Source organism: Nicotiana attenuata, chromosome 6 (genome assembly GCF_001879085.1).
Source record: "Nicotiana attenuata strain UT chromosome 6, NIATTr2, whole genome shotgun sequence".
In the NCBI taxonomy this organism is placed as follows: domain Eukaryota; kingdom Viridiplantae; phylum Streptophyta; class Magnoliopsida; order Solanales; family Solanaceae; genus Nicotiana; species Nicotiana attenuata.
This window is the reverse complement of record NC_031994.1, coordinates 37,392,400-37,407,287: the sequence shown is the minus strand read 5'-3', so window position 1 is coordinate 37,407,287 and position 14,888 is coordinate 37,392,400. Positions and strand designations below refer to the sequence as shown.

Genomic DNA, 14,888 nt, shown 5'->3' with positions numbered 1-14,888 from the left:
AAATGATGAGAGAGATTTCCTGCAAATGCTGAAGTGTAGTCACATCACTCAAGTAGCACCCCCTCAGGTCTCACTGGGGCAGGCGATTGTAGGTCGGAGCTAGTATCGGTTCAGAGAGAGATTTTTTAGCGGGTTAACATGCGATATGGGGCAGTGTTAGGACTCTTAACCTTCGTAACACCAAAGCTGATTTGACACTAACTGGAGTGCACCAAACTTGCAATTTGGGGGCAATTTGCTCATATAACGGCCATTCATTCGGAGCCAAGTTATTTGAATACTCGCTATCGATAATTTCAACATGGGTTGATAACGTGTACCGATGTGTCAAGATGAAAGGGTAGTGCAAGGACCTTCACCATTGGGGATGACAAATATACGCCACCCACTCCCGCCTACGATGCGCATCACATCAAGTACATCTTCCATGGAGTTGAACTTCATGACCATTGCATCTCATCGGTATGGTAAGTTTTTGTTTTCTATATGCCAGTCACAGGTAGTACCTGGATGATCCCAGAATCCTGAGATGGACTCTACCACTACGCTTTTGAGGATTACATAAATCTCGAATGTTTGAAAATGGGAGGACCTTCAATCTCGCTGGAGGACGATCACGATGAAAACGGAAGGTTTTGACATAACAACCTTGATGGATGCTTTAAAACAAAGACGGACAACCATGAGACGTGTGCACAGTTAGTGTGAGTATCTACTTTCGACTTGACACAAGACTAGCGCAATGCACAACTTTCATGGCGAATAAATTCAACCTCGTTAGGTGTCATCATCTGCTCAAGAGTAAAGAGAGTTTTCTTTCCCCTCACATTTCTTTAGCCAACAGTGCTCCAACAGACCTTTCGCTGCGCCGCAATGTAAAGTATCAATGCTTTCCTGGAAAGAGCTGCTAAAACTGGGGCTTCATCAAGTAGGTTTGATTACTTTCCGAAGCATTCTACAAGCTTGAATCCACCGAAAGAACAACCTTTCTTCATGAGGTACTAATGGTTGGCAACCTCCAGCCAGGTTTGATTATGAATCTATCTAAGGTGGCTAGCTTTCCATTGAAGACTTTCAATTTCATTGGATAGCTTACGAGCTCAGGCATTTCAGATAATGGCAGTCCACTTTGCTTGATCAATTTCGACCCATGATTCACATACAATTGAAACATATATTCCTATAAGTAGACCACAGAATGGCAATTTTCAACGGGATTTCCATTCTTAAGTTGTACCGCATTCCGATTCGTGTCGGGAGCAAATCAAAGCACAATGCCTCAAGTCTTTCATAATGTCGCTTCCTTCTCTCTGTGATTATCTAACGAGACATGAGATAAGTACACATTCTTAAGAGGAGTATGAGGATCAGGAAAAATTCTGCAGATAGTGGATTATGTAGGAGTAAAGTTACCAGAGTTGCTCCCAAGCAAAAGGCATTGACCGGGTTTGGATAGACAAAAATACCCTTGGGGGTCGGAACGCAGTAAGCTCTTCAATCTTTTGGGTGCCATCGAATATTTGGTTATACGCCATACCATCCATAGAAAGACATTGCCGTGTAACCAGTAGTAGCGAAATCGATCATGCAGCCTGGAATAGAAGCGGAATTCATCTTTTGGGACACGCATTATGAGTCCCTGTAGTCAAGCGCATACTCGACGATCTGGACATCTTCTTCGCTTACAGGGACAATACTTTGAAACCCAGTGTTGGTATTTTAACTTTCCGAATAAAATCCAACTTCAATGAGCTTGTTAACTTTCATTTCAATCAGGGGAAACCAAGTCTGGCCTAACACGCTTTGAAAGCTTGTTTAACAGGGCGAACCGATTTTGAACTGCAAGGTGATAGAGTGCTAACTTCGGGTCCAAGCCAGCATCTCTTTGTAACTCAAGCAAGACAATCTGAACATCTTTGAGTAATCTCAATATAAGTGCTCCTTCATCAGCTTCTAGTTAAAGCATTAGGTAGGTTGGGTTTTGGTTCTTCGATTCGGTTCAAGTTAACTCGGCATCAATGTCGTCTTCACTCCTTCTTCAAGTTCAGGTGAGCATCTTTTCGACATATTTTATCTTCTGAGGTGTCTCCATCATGAGGAATATTTGATATACACACGAAACATCTCCAATCCCATTTCTTCCATCGGAGAACGAAACAGCTCATCTCGCCTTGTACAATGACAATGATAGCTGAAGTAACCATACTTCTCTCTTCGTCACGTTCCTTAGTGTGACCACAGATATGGCTTCACTTCGTACTTCTTCAAATGAAAACCACCAGTTTTGTTTGTCGCCTCATTCTGGAAGGAACCAAACTTTGAAATTCCTTAGAGATCTCCGAATTTGGGTGAAGCGGGTGGTTCTTGTAATCGATGATTTCTCTGACTTATTCCCCTTCTTTAATGACCCAATCTTTCAAATACATGAATTCTCTACATTGAATTTCCAAGCCGATAAAGAGAAGGCTTGTTAGAAAGCGGCTGATCGTCTTCTACACTGATATAATTGCTACTCGCCCTTCTTCTATTGAGAAAGCGCACTGGGACGTTGCTTGGTATCCCGAGACTTACGTTGCGTTGCCTTCGTTGCAGCTCTGTGGGGAGCTTCCCTAACCTTGACGCTCATTGGGATGTTCCACTTTGTCAAATAGGCTTGAAGCGTAGGAGTCGAAACCTTCATCTGTTTGCTTTAGGGAATGCCACATTCGCAAACGATTTGGGCTACAAACCCGCAAGCGCTTTTGAGGACAAACTTTACTGGCTCAATTCGTTTTAGAACCGGAAGAGTTAACTCCTTACATATTAGCTGTCTTGGTTTGGAGATTATGTGATCGCCCTCATCTTCTTCCTTTAGGGACATATTGGAGGCCGTGACTTACTTTTCTTTCATAATAGCAATACCCCTCCTATGAATTTACTTCACTTGGCGGGTACCTCCTCTAGTAACAGTTTTGGCTGCCAATAGTACAATCAAGCTCTATTAAGTTAGGTTCGTCATTTCTTGCTTTTGTACCATATCAACTTTAAGCCTCCTTCATAATGCGTTCTTCAATAGAACTTTGTCGACGCGAAGTGTGATCTCAGCTCGGTAATGACGTCATCATCAGCAACTAACCGTCTTCTCGACTTCACCTCGTGGTATTTTAAAACATTGATGGAGGTAGAGGGAACAACTTTAATCTCATGTATCCAAGGCCTCCCAAGCAAAACATTGTATGCGAAGTCTTCGCGTCGATTCACATGCAATCCAATGCACTGATTGCATATCTTTCAATAGTGAATCTTCCCACCTGATCGCTGCCTAAGCCTCTTTGCCCCTTTGGTTGAATCCTGATTATCACACTACTTCTGAGAGTTCGTTCATGGAAACCAAGTTCTTTCACATAATGGAATTGGCAAAAATGTTCACGGCGGTCCTCTCATCCAACCAAAATCCGATTTACCATTCTCATCGCGCATATAGCCAACCAGGTACAATGGGCGGTATGAGGAGCGACACCTAGCAAAAGATCGTCATTTGTAACGTGACGCTTTCCTCACAAGCATTAACTTCTGAGGAGTGGACTCATGGGTTTCCGAAGAGTGGTGCCACCGTAGGATCATCCTCTTTTCTCCCCTTGTCAGCATGGCCAAGCACAAAGCATCATGCCTCATGGGAAATTTTTCGTGCGAAACCAAATTAGTAAAAATTCCTCCAAGTCATGGACTTCTGGCTTTTGAGGTGTGTGGCATCCCACTTGCTTTCTTCAGAATGCTAACTGGATTCTTTTTTTATTGGTCTTTTTTCACCATCATATTCTTGTTGGTTGCTTCCACAGATTTTTTCGTGGCTCCTTTTGTGGCGCTACGACAGTCACCAACGTCCAACTTCATCATCATCAGGGTTGGTTGACTTTAGCTGTGTGCTTCCTCTCAGTAACCTTCATTTTCTACTTTCGCTTTAAAACTACATATATTCATTGCCGGACTGAATGACTAAAGTGATAAGACCTTGGTTTGCGCTTGCTTTCGTCATCTTCAAGCACGATTCTTTTCGCGAGCCAAGTCCATCGACTTTATTCCTTGAAGACAAATGCACTTTCTAGAGGGTGCTCAGGTCGGTGATATTTGGCAGTATTGGGTTCTTTTTTCCCAAGCTTCATTTGGGTCGCTTCATTCCCGAGCTCGAGAGATTTAAACTCGAGATTCTTACGAAAATGGCTTGGCACATCAGATATCAGGAATTGGGTACTCTTTTTCTCCTGTATCTCTTTTTAGACAACTTCCACTTGGCTTGTTCCTTGAAAAGAAGTGGATTTCAATACTCTGCTCTTACACATCTCGTGATACTTTCATAGGTGAGTATGACATTCATTAGCTTTTTTTGTTTTTCAGACTTGGGTACGGGAACTTTGACCCACTTTCGACTTTTGCTTGTCATTTCGCTTTGGCGAGTTCATAGATTGCACCTTCAATTTCCAGCGGAGCCATGCTCAATTCCATGTACATGGGTCCGCGAGTCAAGTTCTTCAAATGTGCTAGGCTGATACTTTGCAAGAGTAGTGCAATCCCCAATGGCAGCCTTGGATGCATCATCTCTATGCTGAAGTTTCAACTAAGGCCTGTTTTTTGCATTGAGGCTTGCATTCCTCCAAACGATTGGATAAGGTTCGGATTAACTGGTCCCTGGTTCTTGAGGTATTTGTATAGCCATCATACACCGTGGTTAATTGAGCCAGGATAAAATGCGATTAGGAGTAATTGCTGCTTCTAGTTGATCCCAACTGTCGATAGATCCAGCCTCGAGTTCCGTGTACCAGTCAACGAAGCATTCCTTTTTAGCAAGTCGGACGAGGAACTGACAACTGATAGGTAATCTCCAATAAGTCCAGCATTGTTCATCCCACGAAGTGGCGCGACATGTTGCTCGGTTTAACTTTACCATCAAACTATTGAAAACTTCGAGGTTATAGCCAGGCATCTTCAACATATCGACCTTGCAGTGTAACGACTTTGCATATGTAAGGGAGGATTTGGGCAGCAACCTTCATATTTTGTTCTTAATGGTCTTCGATGAATCTCTTCAGTTGATCGATTGGAATCATCCTTTCAGATGAGACATGGGATATGCCTTAGTGGATGCTGCGTCTTGGGGGAAGTCACTCTTAGAACTTCTGGAGCTTGCCGGTGCATGGGTAGATTCTTCTTCCATTAAGATTCCCCCTATCTGTTAGCTTGTCAATTCTAGCCTCTTGATTTTGCATGCAATTTGGTCAAGCCAGCGATTTGCTTTTCCGTCAAGTTTGCCAACTGCTCTCCTCCATGGATGAAGGTGTTTGTCACCATGGCTTGCATGATTGTCGTGGATGACGAGAGTAGCATGGATTCACACAGATTGATCCTTGTTGGCTCACGCATGTGGTGTAATGAGGCAGGAACCATCACTTTGAAGCATTCATTCATTTCTTCACAGCAGAGTGCTTGGGGCCGGAGAGGTCAAGCAGAGCAAGAGTTTTCTTGATCTTTTCAGCAACATTGCTTCCTCCTTCAGATGCGTTTGTGGCAGATCTTGCTCCTTTTGAGGATGAAGATCCGAAAATAGGGGTTGATGCGGACGGCACTTGGGGTGCTTGTTGTCCTAAAGAGCTTGCTTTGCTCCTCGTCACTGGTCCGAAGCTTCCAAAGGTGACATCGAGGATGCTTTCCACATCAGCATAGAACCTGGAGTTAGCAGCCTTGGTGGAAGTTGAAAAGGAGTTGATTTTCTTTGAAGCCATTTCAATGTTCTTGAACTTTGGTGATTGAAAAGTTGAGATGAGAGGTAGAGATTGTCCCACTGGGCGTGCCAGAATTTGTAGACAATAAATTGCGTCGAGAAAATAAAATCAAGACCGAAAAATATCGCAACAATCGTAGTATTTTATTTCGAATATTTGAGTGTTACAATCTCTATGAATCCTCTGATTCTTCTTTTCAATGGTAAATAAATTCAAGGGCCTTTGAGCTTGATCTTGAATCTATGTTTGTTTCCACGAACGATGATCTTGTTCTTGAGCTTTAGCTTGAGCTTGACTGCTTGAACTTGATCTTGATTCGTTCTTCGTTCTTGAGCTTGAACTTGATTTGTTCTTCGTTCTTGAGCTTGAACTTGATTTCTTGAACTTGAACTTGATTTCTTGAAGCTTGAAACTTGTAGAGAAATTTGCGGTGTTTGATCCACGAGCTCTCTCTTGCTTCTTGTTATAACTTCTGGTGTCTTTTCTGAGTTATGAAGACCCCTATTTATAGTTGTGGAAGGGAGGAGTTGTGATAAGAACAAACTCTTTCCGACCAATCAAATTGAAGTGTGACATGTCCGCATTTGATTGGCCAGAACATGTCACTTGCACACGCGGCGCGATTTCATTGGCCTTTTAGTGTGACTTGGCATGCATTGTCATTTTGACACGTGGTATGGTCCTATTGGCTCTTCCGCTTGACTTGGCGCGCCACATCATTTGACACGTGGCACCAAACTGGGCCTCTAGGAGGATGACATCTTGGGCTTAACGAAGTGGGCTCATCACTTTAGCTCAATTAAATGGGCTAGCCCAACGGATTAGGACTTCTTTATTTAATCCATATACGTTGGGCTATATAGTTAATTCAATTATAATAGCCCAATAAATTTATTTGAACTAATATATCTTGAATTTAAAATATAATCCAAATTATTTTATGGATTTAATTCCAATAAAATTTATATGCCTACACGGTGAAGCCCGCAACTAACTTTTTTTATATAATGCGTGTCTCCAAGCTCGTAAGAGTAAGCAAATCGTGCTCCGCACCATCACTCAGCTATCGTCATATTCGTCCCGTTGAACTTGGACTCTATTACCAGTTGTTGGGCTAAATCAACAAAAAAATATTCTTAACATGGTGTATATTGTCCGCTTTGGGCGAAGCCTGCACGGTTTTCCCCAAAAGGTCCCACACATTAAAAGGTCCCTACACTTTATATGGAGCCTCTTCATATTTTCAGCAACCAATGTAAGACATTATTCGCATACCCAACATTCTTTTTACATAGTCAATACTCAGTAGTTATTTTAACCAGTTAACAAATAATTGAAGTAGTCTTTGCACGATTATTGGAGTACTGTATATGGTATTAACCTAGATCTAATGGGCTAATTTACAAATATTTTCCATCATGTATTATTTTGGCTAACATATATTATACGATCATTTCTCCAAGCAATGATATTCTAAAATAAATTTCAGTAGTGCACGGAACACTTGCAATAATCAGAATAATATGATAATTATAACAGTACTAAAATTATGTTTGAAACATATCCCCTCAAATTATGTAAATTGACAAAGATATTTGATTTTGGATAAGAAACCTGAAAATTACTCATCATATCTTTGATTAATTAAAGAAAGGATATGCAAGAAGAATGTCCGATTGATTAGTTTGATGAACACATAATTAATAATAGTAGTAATTTTCTCTTATATTTTTTCCGATTAATTGGGAATGCAAATAACAGCACAATCTGACTTCAATCCCATCCCATCATTAAAAGATTCATTATTACAACAACAACAACAACAACAAAAAATTAGTGAGTTTCCTCAAGTAGGATCTGGGGAGGTTAAAAACAATAGATCGATGAAAAGAAGCATGGGTCACAAATACTGACAATAACAACAGGCAATTAAGACAACCACAACGAAAGATATCAATCAAACAATAGGTAAAGATAGCAATCTACGAGTAATAGTGATACCATACTAATACTAGTGCTAGAAAGAGAAAGCAAAGCACTCGACTACCTACTAGCCTTCTACCCTAATCCTCAACCTCCATACCTTCCTATCAAGGGACATGTCCTCGGGATGCTCCAGATGCGCCATATCCTGCCTAATCACCTCTCCCCAATACTTCTTACTGTCTTAGGCCTACCTCTACCTCTCCTCATACCCCCAAAGCCAACCTCTCACACCTCTTAATTAGGGCATCAATGCTTCTCCTCTTTACATGCCCGAACCATCTCAGCCTCGCTTCTTACATATTGACCTCCACGGGGACAAGATATTGAAAAACGTTCACTAATATGTTGGACCAGTGTCAACTTATTATTATCAAGAAGAGATAATGAAAGTACTCATTTCTATTCCTTAAATGGTTTTTTTTTTTTTTTACAAGAAACAAAAACTTATTACTGTGAGACAGTGAGGTGAGACATGAGACTCCTAGCTACCTGTTATATTGTGAATAGTGGCGGAATTATCCTTGTTCTAGGGATGTTAATCGACCTCTTATCATAAAATTATACCGTATATATATAAATTTTTTTTTTTTTTATGTATATATATACTATATTTGTTGAATTCCTTTGACTTTTCATGTATTTACTTCTTCATTTTTTGACTTCTCGTAGTTTAAATGCTGACACCACTTCTGATTTATGTAAATGGTAGAATTTAAGGAAAGGCTTACCAAACATACTGATGGAAGAAAGAACCAGTAACAGCTTGTATTAAGTTGTTAACTTTTGACATATATAATTTGAACTTGTTTCCCTTTTGGAAAGATAAACCTAAACCTACATCCCTTTTGGCTGCTCATCTAGCTAAAAGTAGTAATTTGGAGGTTCTCCCCAAAATTATAATATGATTTGGACTTATTATAGTAGCAATAATTCGATGTTAACTACTATTATTCTGTACACTTCACCCCACATAAGAAGATTTCTTGTGGCTTTGGGTTTTCATGAAAATTCCAAAAAAAATCCAATTTTTCAACGTGCCTTTCTGTATATAAATACATGCATTTGCCTCTCTATCAATAAGAATAGAAAGCTTTTTTTAGATTATCAACTTCCGTTAAAACATAACAAAAAAACATTCTCTTCTTTTCTTCTATATATAAAAATGGATTTGAGAGAAATTGGAGCAACACTGCCCCCAGGGTTTAGATTTTGTCCAAGTGATGAAGAGTTAGTTTGCCATTATCTCTTCAATAAAATTACTAATGAAGAATTAATTAAAGGTACTTTAGTGGAAATTGATCTTCACATTTGTGAGCCATGGCAGCTTCCTGGTATGTTCATTTCTCTTCTTCTCTTCCTTTTTGTTCCCCAAAATAAACTTAAAAATATCTGTAAATTATCTATCCTATTTCCTAAAATAAACTTAATTAAATATTAGAGGTGGATGTCGTTAAGAGATATTTAAATAGATAACAGTATAAAGCTTCCCAAATTTCATACACAAAAAATAAAATAAAAGATAACAGTATACATGTATATTATTGTAAATCGAAATATTTTTTTATACTGTTAATATATATAAATAAAATACCTTTTTAACGATATAACAGAAAGATAGAGAGATGAATGGATAGGCCAATATAGAGGTGGTCTACAGCCAATAATTCATTTAGTTTGCCAACTAAAATTTGGTATATATTAGTAGTATTTCATTTCTCTGTAATTTACCCTTGTACGTCTCGTTAATTGTTGGTAAGATAAACCAGCAAAAGACTAACGAGTATATAACTAAAAGAATATAATGTTTCGAAATTGATTTTGGTGAACTTTAATTTCTTGGTCAAAGAAAATGAAAGACAAAAAATTTCTGCAATTATTCATATTTTATTAACTGGTTAATTTTGTTAATTGCAGATACAATTGTAGCTTTTTACTTGTCATGCACACTTCTTCGGACCTTAAGAATTGTGCTATAAGATTAATTTAGTAGCAATAGTAAAAAATATCTCAAGCTCCATTTAATTTTATCGACTATAATGGATTATCACCTATAATATGTACCATCTCATATATATACTTAGTGCAAATACTAAAACAATTACTAGCTTTTTAATGACCTTCTAGGTAAATATGTTAAGCTCAATAAGTATTTACGTAGAGTACTATTTAGTGATCATCTCGAGAGAGAGAGAGAAAAAACAAATTATAAACCATCCGTTTCATCTTTTTTGTCTTAGTTTGGCTAGCTAGGCACAGAGTTTAAAAATATTAAAAATATTTTTGAATTTTGTGGTCTTATACTAAATGTAACATATAAAATATTCTTTAAATCTTGTGAACTTAATTGTCTCATGTCAATTATATAACAAGGGTGCCATTAAAAGTAAATGAAAATGTTGAAATTAAGATTAAAACTTACTTTTAATAGACAGGGTATTATTTTTGTGATAGACTAAAAAAGGCTTCTCAAGCTAAGACATAAATTGAAACGGATGAAGTGATAATTAATTACTAACGCTAAATTTGTCTAACTTCCTCTTTGTTCGTTGATTCTTGTTATCATTTTGAACTAATCGTCCCTTACATATGAATGTTTTTCTTAAATTTAGAGGTGACAAAGCTCAACTCAAGTGAATGGTACTTCTTCAGCTTCCGAGATCGCAAGTATACTACCGGTTTTCGAGCGAACCGGGCCACAATTTCAGGTTACTGGAAAGCTACGGGCAAAGATCGAATAGTGCTCGATCCTTGCACGCGTGCTACCGTAGGTATGAGAAAAACTTTAGTCTTCTACAAAAATAGAGCTCCTAACGGCATTAAAACTGGTTGGATCATGCATGAATTTCGCTTGGAAAACCCTCATATTCCCCCTAAGGTAATATTTTAATCTTTTTTCTCCAAGTTAAATTATATGCATTATCGGCAAAAAAATAATTACATATTTAAGTTTATAAGTTAAATACAAGAAAGATAAAATTAATTAACAACCTTGTAAAAACGGTAAATTGCCTTTTATAAAAAGTTAAATTACATTGATAGCATAAAAGATCTCTGCACAGCCAATATATATAACTTAACTCTTTTTTCTCCATGCAACATTTTCATGTCCTCCTTTTAAGTTGTTACAACAATCCATTTCAATGCACTTTCCTTAGGGTGGTGATTTGTCTTTTTATCGTTTGTCTGTGATTCACGAGAAGTTTTAAGCTTGTCGGAAAGATTGTGAAACCAATACAAATAGGTTAAACTTAAAATTTGAAGAGATTTTGAGACACGCATTACAATTAGAACATTTTGATTGTGGAATGTAGACTTATACATCTTTCATGATTTGAATAGACCTTGAGACACGTATAAAGTATATAAGATTGAAAGTTTTGACGGTTTTGCACATCTTTCACGACTTGAATAGATCTTGATACACGTGTAAAGCGTCTCAAGATTAAAAAATTGTGGAGATTCTTGCAAGAAGTTTCCTTGAAACCTCCTATTTTGTAACAAAAGAAGGAAACAATGAGTATACTATGGCTAGATTTTAGCTAAATTGAGTAAATACAGTTGTTTCCTTACATCAAAATATAGCACCCATAATGTTTGTTTTGTTTAACTTTTTGTGTGTGATCATTGAACAGGAAGATTGGGTATTATGTCGTGTATTTCACAAAGCTAAAGGTGAGAACGACAACAATTGTACAAACAATCTTAGCCCACAAAACACGTACGAGACTGCTGTCACTTCTCCAGAATTATACAACCATTCATTGAATTATGACATTAATAACCAAAATCCACCCCATCAAAGCCAAAACTCAAACATAATTCATCATCATTTATTTGATTTATTAGTAAAGAACCATCTTCAGTTGTCACATCAAGAAATGAATGAAGTTTCGAAGGATGAAACAACGATCCACTTGTCCAAGTACGGTCAGGAGGACGATCAGTATGGGTTGATGTTCGATATGGATTTTGAAGTACCATATTTACAAGGCGAAGGACTACATTCTAGTCTTGAAGATATGAAATTTGATGATGAAAATAGCATGGTTTTCATTTGAATTGTTGATTTGATCATTGGTAGTTGGATTGATTATTAATTAGTAGTGAAGAGAAAATGAGTATATACGATTGAATTTGTGAAGATGCATGAATTAGTGTTTGTTTATGAAGTAAGAATTATACATGATTGATTGAATTTTCCTCTTTTTTTCTCTCTCACTAGATAGATTGGCTGGATATAGGCATATCCAATATTGTTTATAGTATTTGTATTTACTTTGTGTTTGATGTAAATTGACAATAGTAACATTCTTTCCTATATTCCTACATAAGTATTTACTTTTGCATACTCCGAATTTCTTGAAAGACTTTCTTTAGTTTGGCTTTTGTATCCATTTTCAATCGAAATCAAGATGGGTAGAAACTTATGATGTTGCAACATACTTTAATTAGGGCATTTTCATTCTTACAAGTTACAAAACCTTTGTACAGTTCTTATTTACTGCTGCATATAGAACTAGTGTAACCGGACACGACAATGTTAAGAAGAATGAACAACTAATCGAAGGCAGATTAGGACGGGTTGTGATTCATTCAACTGAACTCATTACTTTCGGTTTGAACTATATATATATATATATATATACACACAAATCATAAGTTCAGGTTAGTATATTTAAATGATGGAATAAAAGTACTTGCTCTTAACTCTCGAAGAAAAGAGAACACATGAGATTTACTTTACTTTGGGCAATTTTGCTATGACTCGACTTGTGGGAGGATGTGCTTTTTTATAATAAAAAATCTCTAAGGGTCAGTGATGCATGGTTGGAAATCGGTGCATAATGGGCCAGCCTCTATCGTTCTCCATTTAAATATCAGACCCGTGTCTGCGAAAGCATTCGAATCCCTGATGGCGCCTAACCCACATATCCCACGCCGAGCTCATACCACTAGACCAAAGCCCCAGGGAGAATGTACTTGAACACAAGACAAGGCTAAGGGTCAAATTATACAGAGCATGCTCCAAGTTACAGATGCAGTACACAAAATAACATTTCAAATATGCATACAATTCTACTTTTATTTGAACAAAGAATCCCTCATAATCAAAAGTATCAGTCAGTGAATATTATCACTGACTAAATAAAGCATTGATTCAAGCTGGAAATCCAAGAAGTATACCAAGTAGAGGAAAAATAGACACAAAAAACACATCTAGCATAAATACTTGATGTCCAACTGAGTCATATTAAGCAACTGTTTGAGCAAATAAAGACTCGCAATAACCTTAACAAAGTAGTAGTAGCTAGTTTTCTTCTACCTTATTATTCGAGTTGCTCCCTTTACCAAATTGGACAAGTCGGGCAAAGACATCCTTCATATCTGGGCGCGCAATTGGATCCTCGTCCAAACATGCTGCTGCTATTCTCGTGATGCTATTAGCCAGTTCATCGTTATCTTGCAGAAGTGATTTATCTACGATCGATCTTCTTCCACGTTGGAGCAGCATCAGACCAATCCAGTCGCAGTGTGGAATAGGAATGTTTCCCTTATTGGCAATCAACTCCACAAGTAGAACACCAAAGATGTAAACATCAGCTTTCAATGTGCGAATACCTGTATGGATCAGAAGCCATACTAATGTAATATGATAAACTTTTCAGATTATGGGTTCATATCTCATCTAATATATGTTGAAATTTTTATTGGTTATCAGTTATCACATTTATACTTATGCTCTGCATCGATAATACCGAGTTCAGATAAATGCGTCACTAAAGAGCTGCATCCGCCACTGCAAGGAAAGAGGGCCATATGGTTCATTTGTTACCTTGTCAATCATTACCCCAGAAGGTGTGACGCTACTAAATGTAAATCGCCTCTCGTGCAACCAGGCGAAGAGGCTTGCTAGTTGCGTCGCCACCTTCATTGTATCATCCCATCCAAAATTTTCACATGTTCATCGAACAAATGACACATCAAAAGCACACAAAAATTAGTAAATTTCGTCATCAACTATAAATGACAGTTCGGTGTACTAAGCTCCCGCTATGCGCGGGTCTGAGAAAGGGCCGGACCACAAGGGTCTATTGTACGCAGCCTTACCTTGCATTTCTGCAAGAGGCTGTTCCACGACTTGAACCCGTGACCTCCAGGTCATGTGGCAACAACTTTACCAGTTATGCCAAGGCTCCCTTTCTTAGTCATCAACTGTAGCTGGTGAAAAAATTCTTAAGTAGCTAGGTCCAATACCAGAACAAAGCACCTCGGACAAAAATTTAGTTGGTACTTCATCATATACAACAGCAAGTATATATTGAAAACAGAACCCCTTTAACTTCATCAAACATGGATGTCAATCCTCATTTGTCAGTATTTCAAGCTCATTTTGCAAATTTTCCAAATAACTTAGCAAAAAATGTTAAAAAGAGAGAAATAGGATCCAATAAAATAAACTATAGTATATGCTAACATACACAAAATCTTGATGGATGATCACTATAGCAGGCGCGACATGGAACAAAGAAATCCCATGTTTTGATAATAACTTTGGATTCATTATCGTCGAACAATCTCCCGTACATAGTCTCGTCAATTAAGAAATCAAAGTTGTCGGCCATATCTTTCAAATGCTCCAAGCTGTAAGGTTCAGCATCACCAACAGATACTTTTGGAGCCATTTCCCAAAAAGAACTGCAGATATTCAAAAAGAAATATATTAACTAGCGTTAAAAGAATGTGCAAATGAAGAATAATCATCATCAACTAGCCATCTCATTGTACTTTGGAATTCATAAACAAAAGTGCAGTCCGGTGCATTATGCTCCCGCTATGCGCGGGGTCTGGGGAAGGGTTGGACCACAAGGGTCTATTGTACGCAGCCTTAACAGTACATTTCTGCAAGAGGCGATTTCCAAGTCTCGAACCCGTGACCTCCTAATCACATGACAACAACTTTACCAGTTACACCAATGCTCCTTTGACTTTGAAACTTATAAACAAATGGTCAATAATGCTAATTAAGTTCATGTTCTTAACCAAAAGTCTATTAGAGAATTAGGAATGCAAAAGTCATGAGGGTCTTCCCCCTTTAATGACCTCGAACTATAAATTCCGAGTTCGAGCCCCAAGAATGAAAAAGTT

The 14,888-nt window shown here is 37.9% G+C and overlaps 2 protein-coding genes across 2 annotated transcripts; one reads left to right on the top strand and one right to left on the bottom strand.

Annotated features, from left to right (window-relative positions):
* On the top strand, window positions 8,839-12,060 carry LOC109228234 (NAC domain-containing protein 21/22-like). The gene is made up of 3 exons (XM_019393391.1): window positions 8,839-9,073; window positions 10,352-10,617; window positions 11,375-12,060. The coding sequence occupies exons 1-3, from the start codon at window positions 8,905-8,907 to the stop codon at window positions 11,798-11,800; spliced, it is 861 nt and encodes a 286-aa protein (XP_019248936.1). The 5' UTR covers window positions 8,839-8,904; the 3' UTR covers window positions 11,801-12,060.
* LOC109227777 (cysteine-rich receptor-like protein kinase 27) lies at window positions 13,051-14,425 on the bottom strand. Its single transcript, XM_019392974.1, has 2 exons — window positions 14,218-14,425; window positions 13,051-13,361 (listed from the first exon to the last, which is right to left on the bottom strand). The coding sequence occupies exons 1-2, from the start codon at window positions 14,423-14,425 to the stop codon at window positions 13,051-13,053; spliced, it is 519 nt and encodes a 172-aa protein (XP_019248519.1).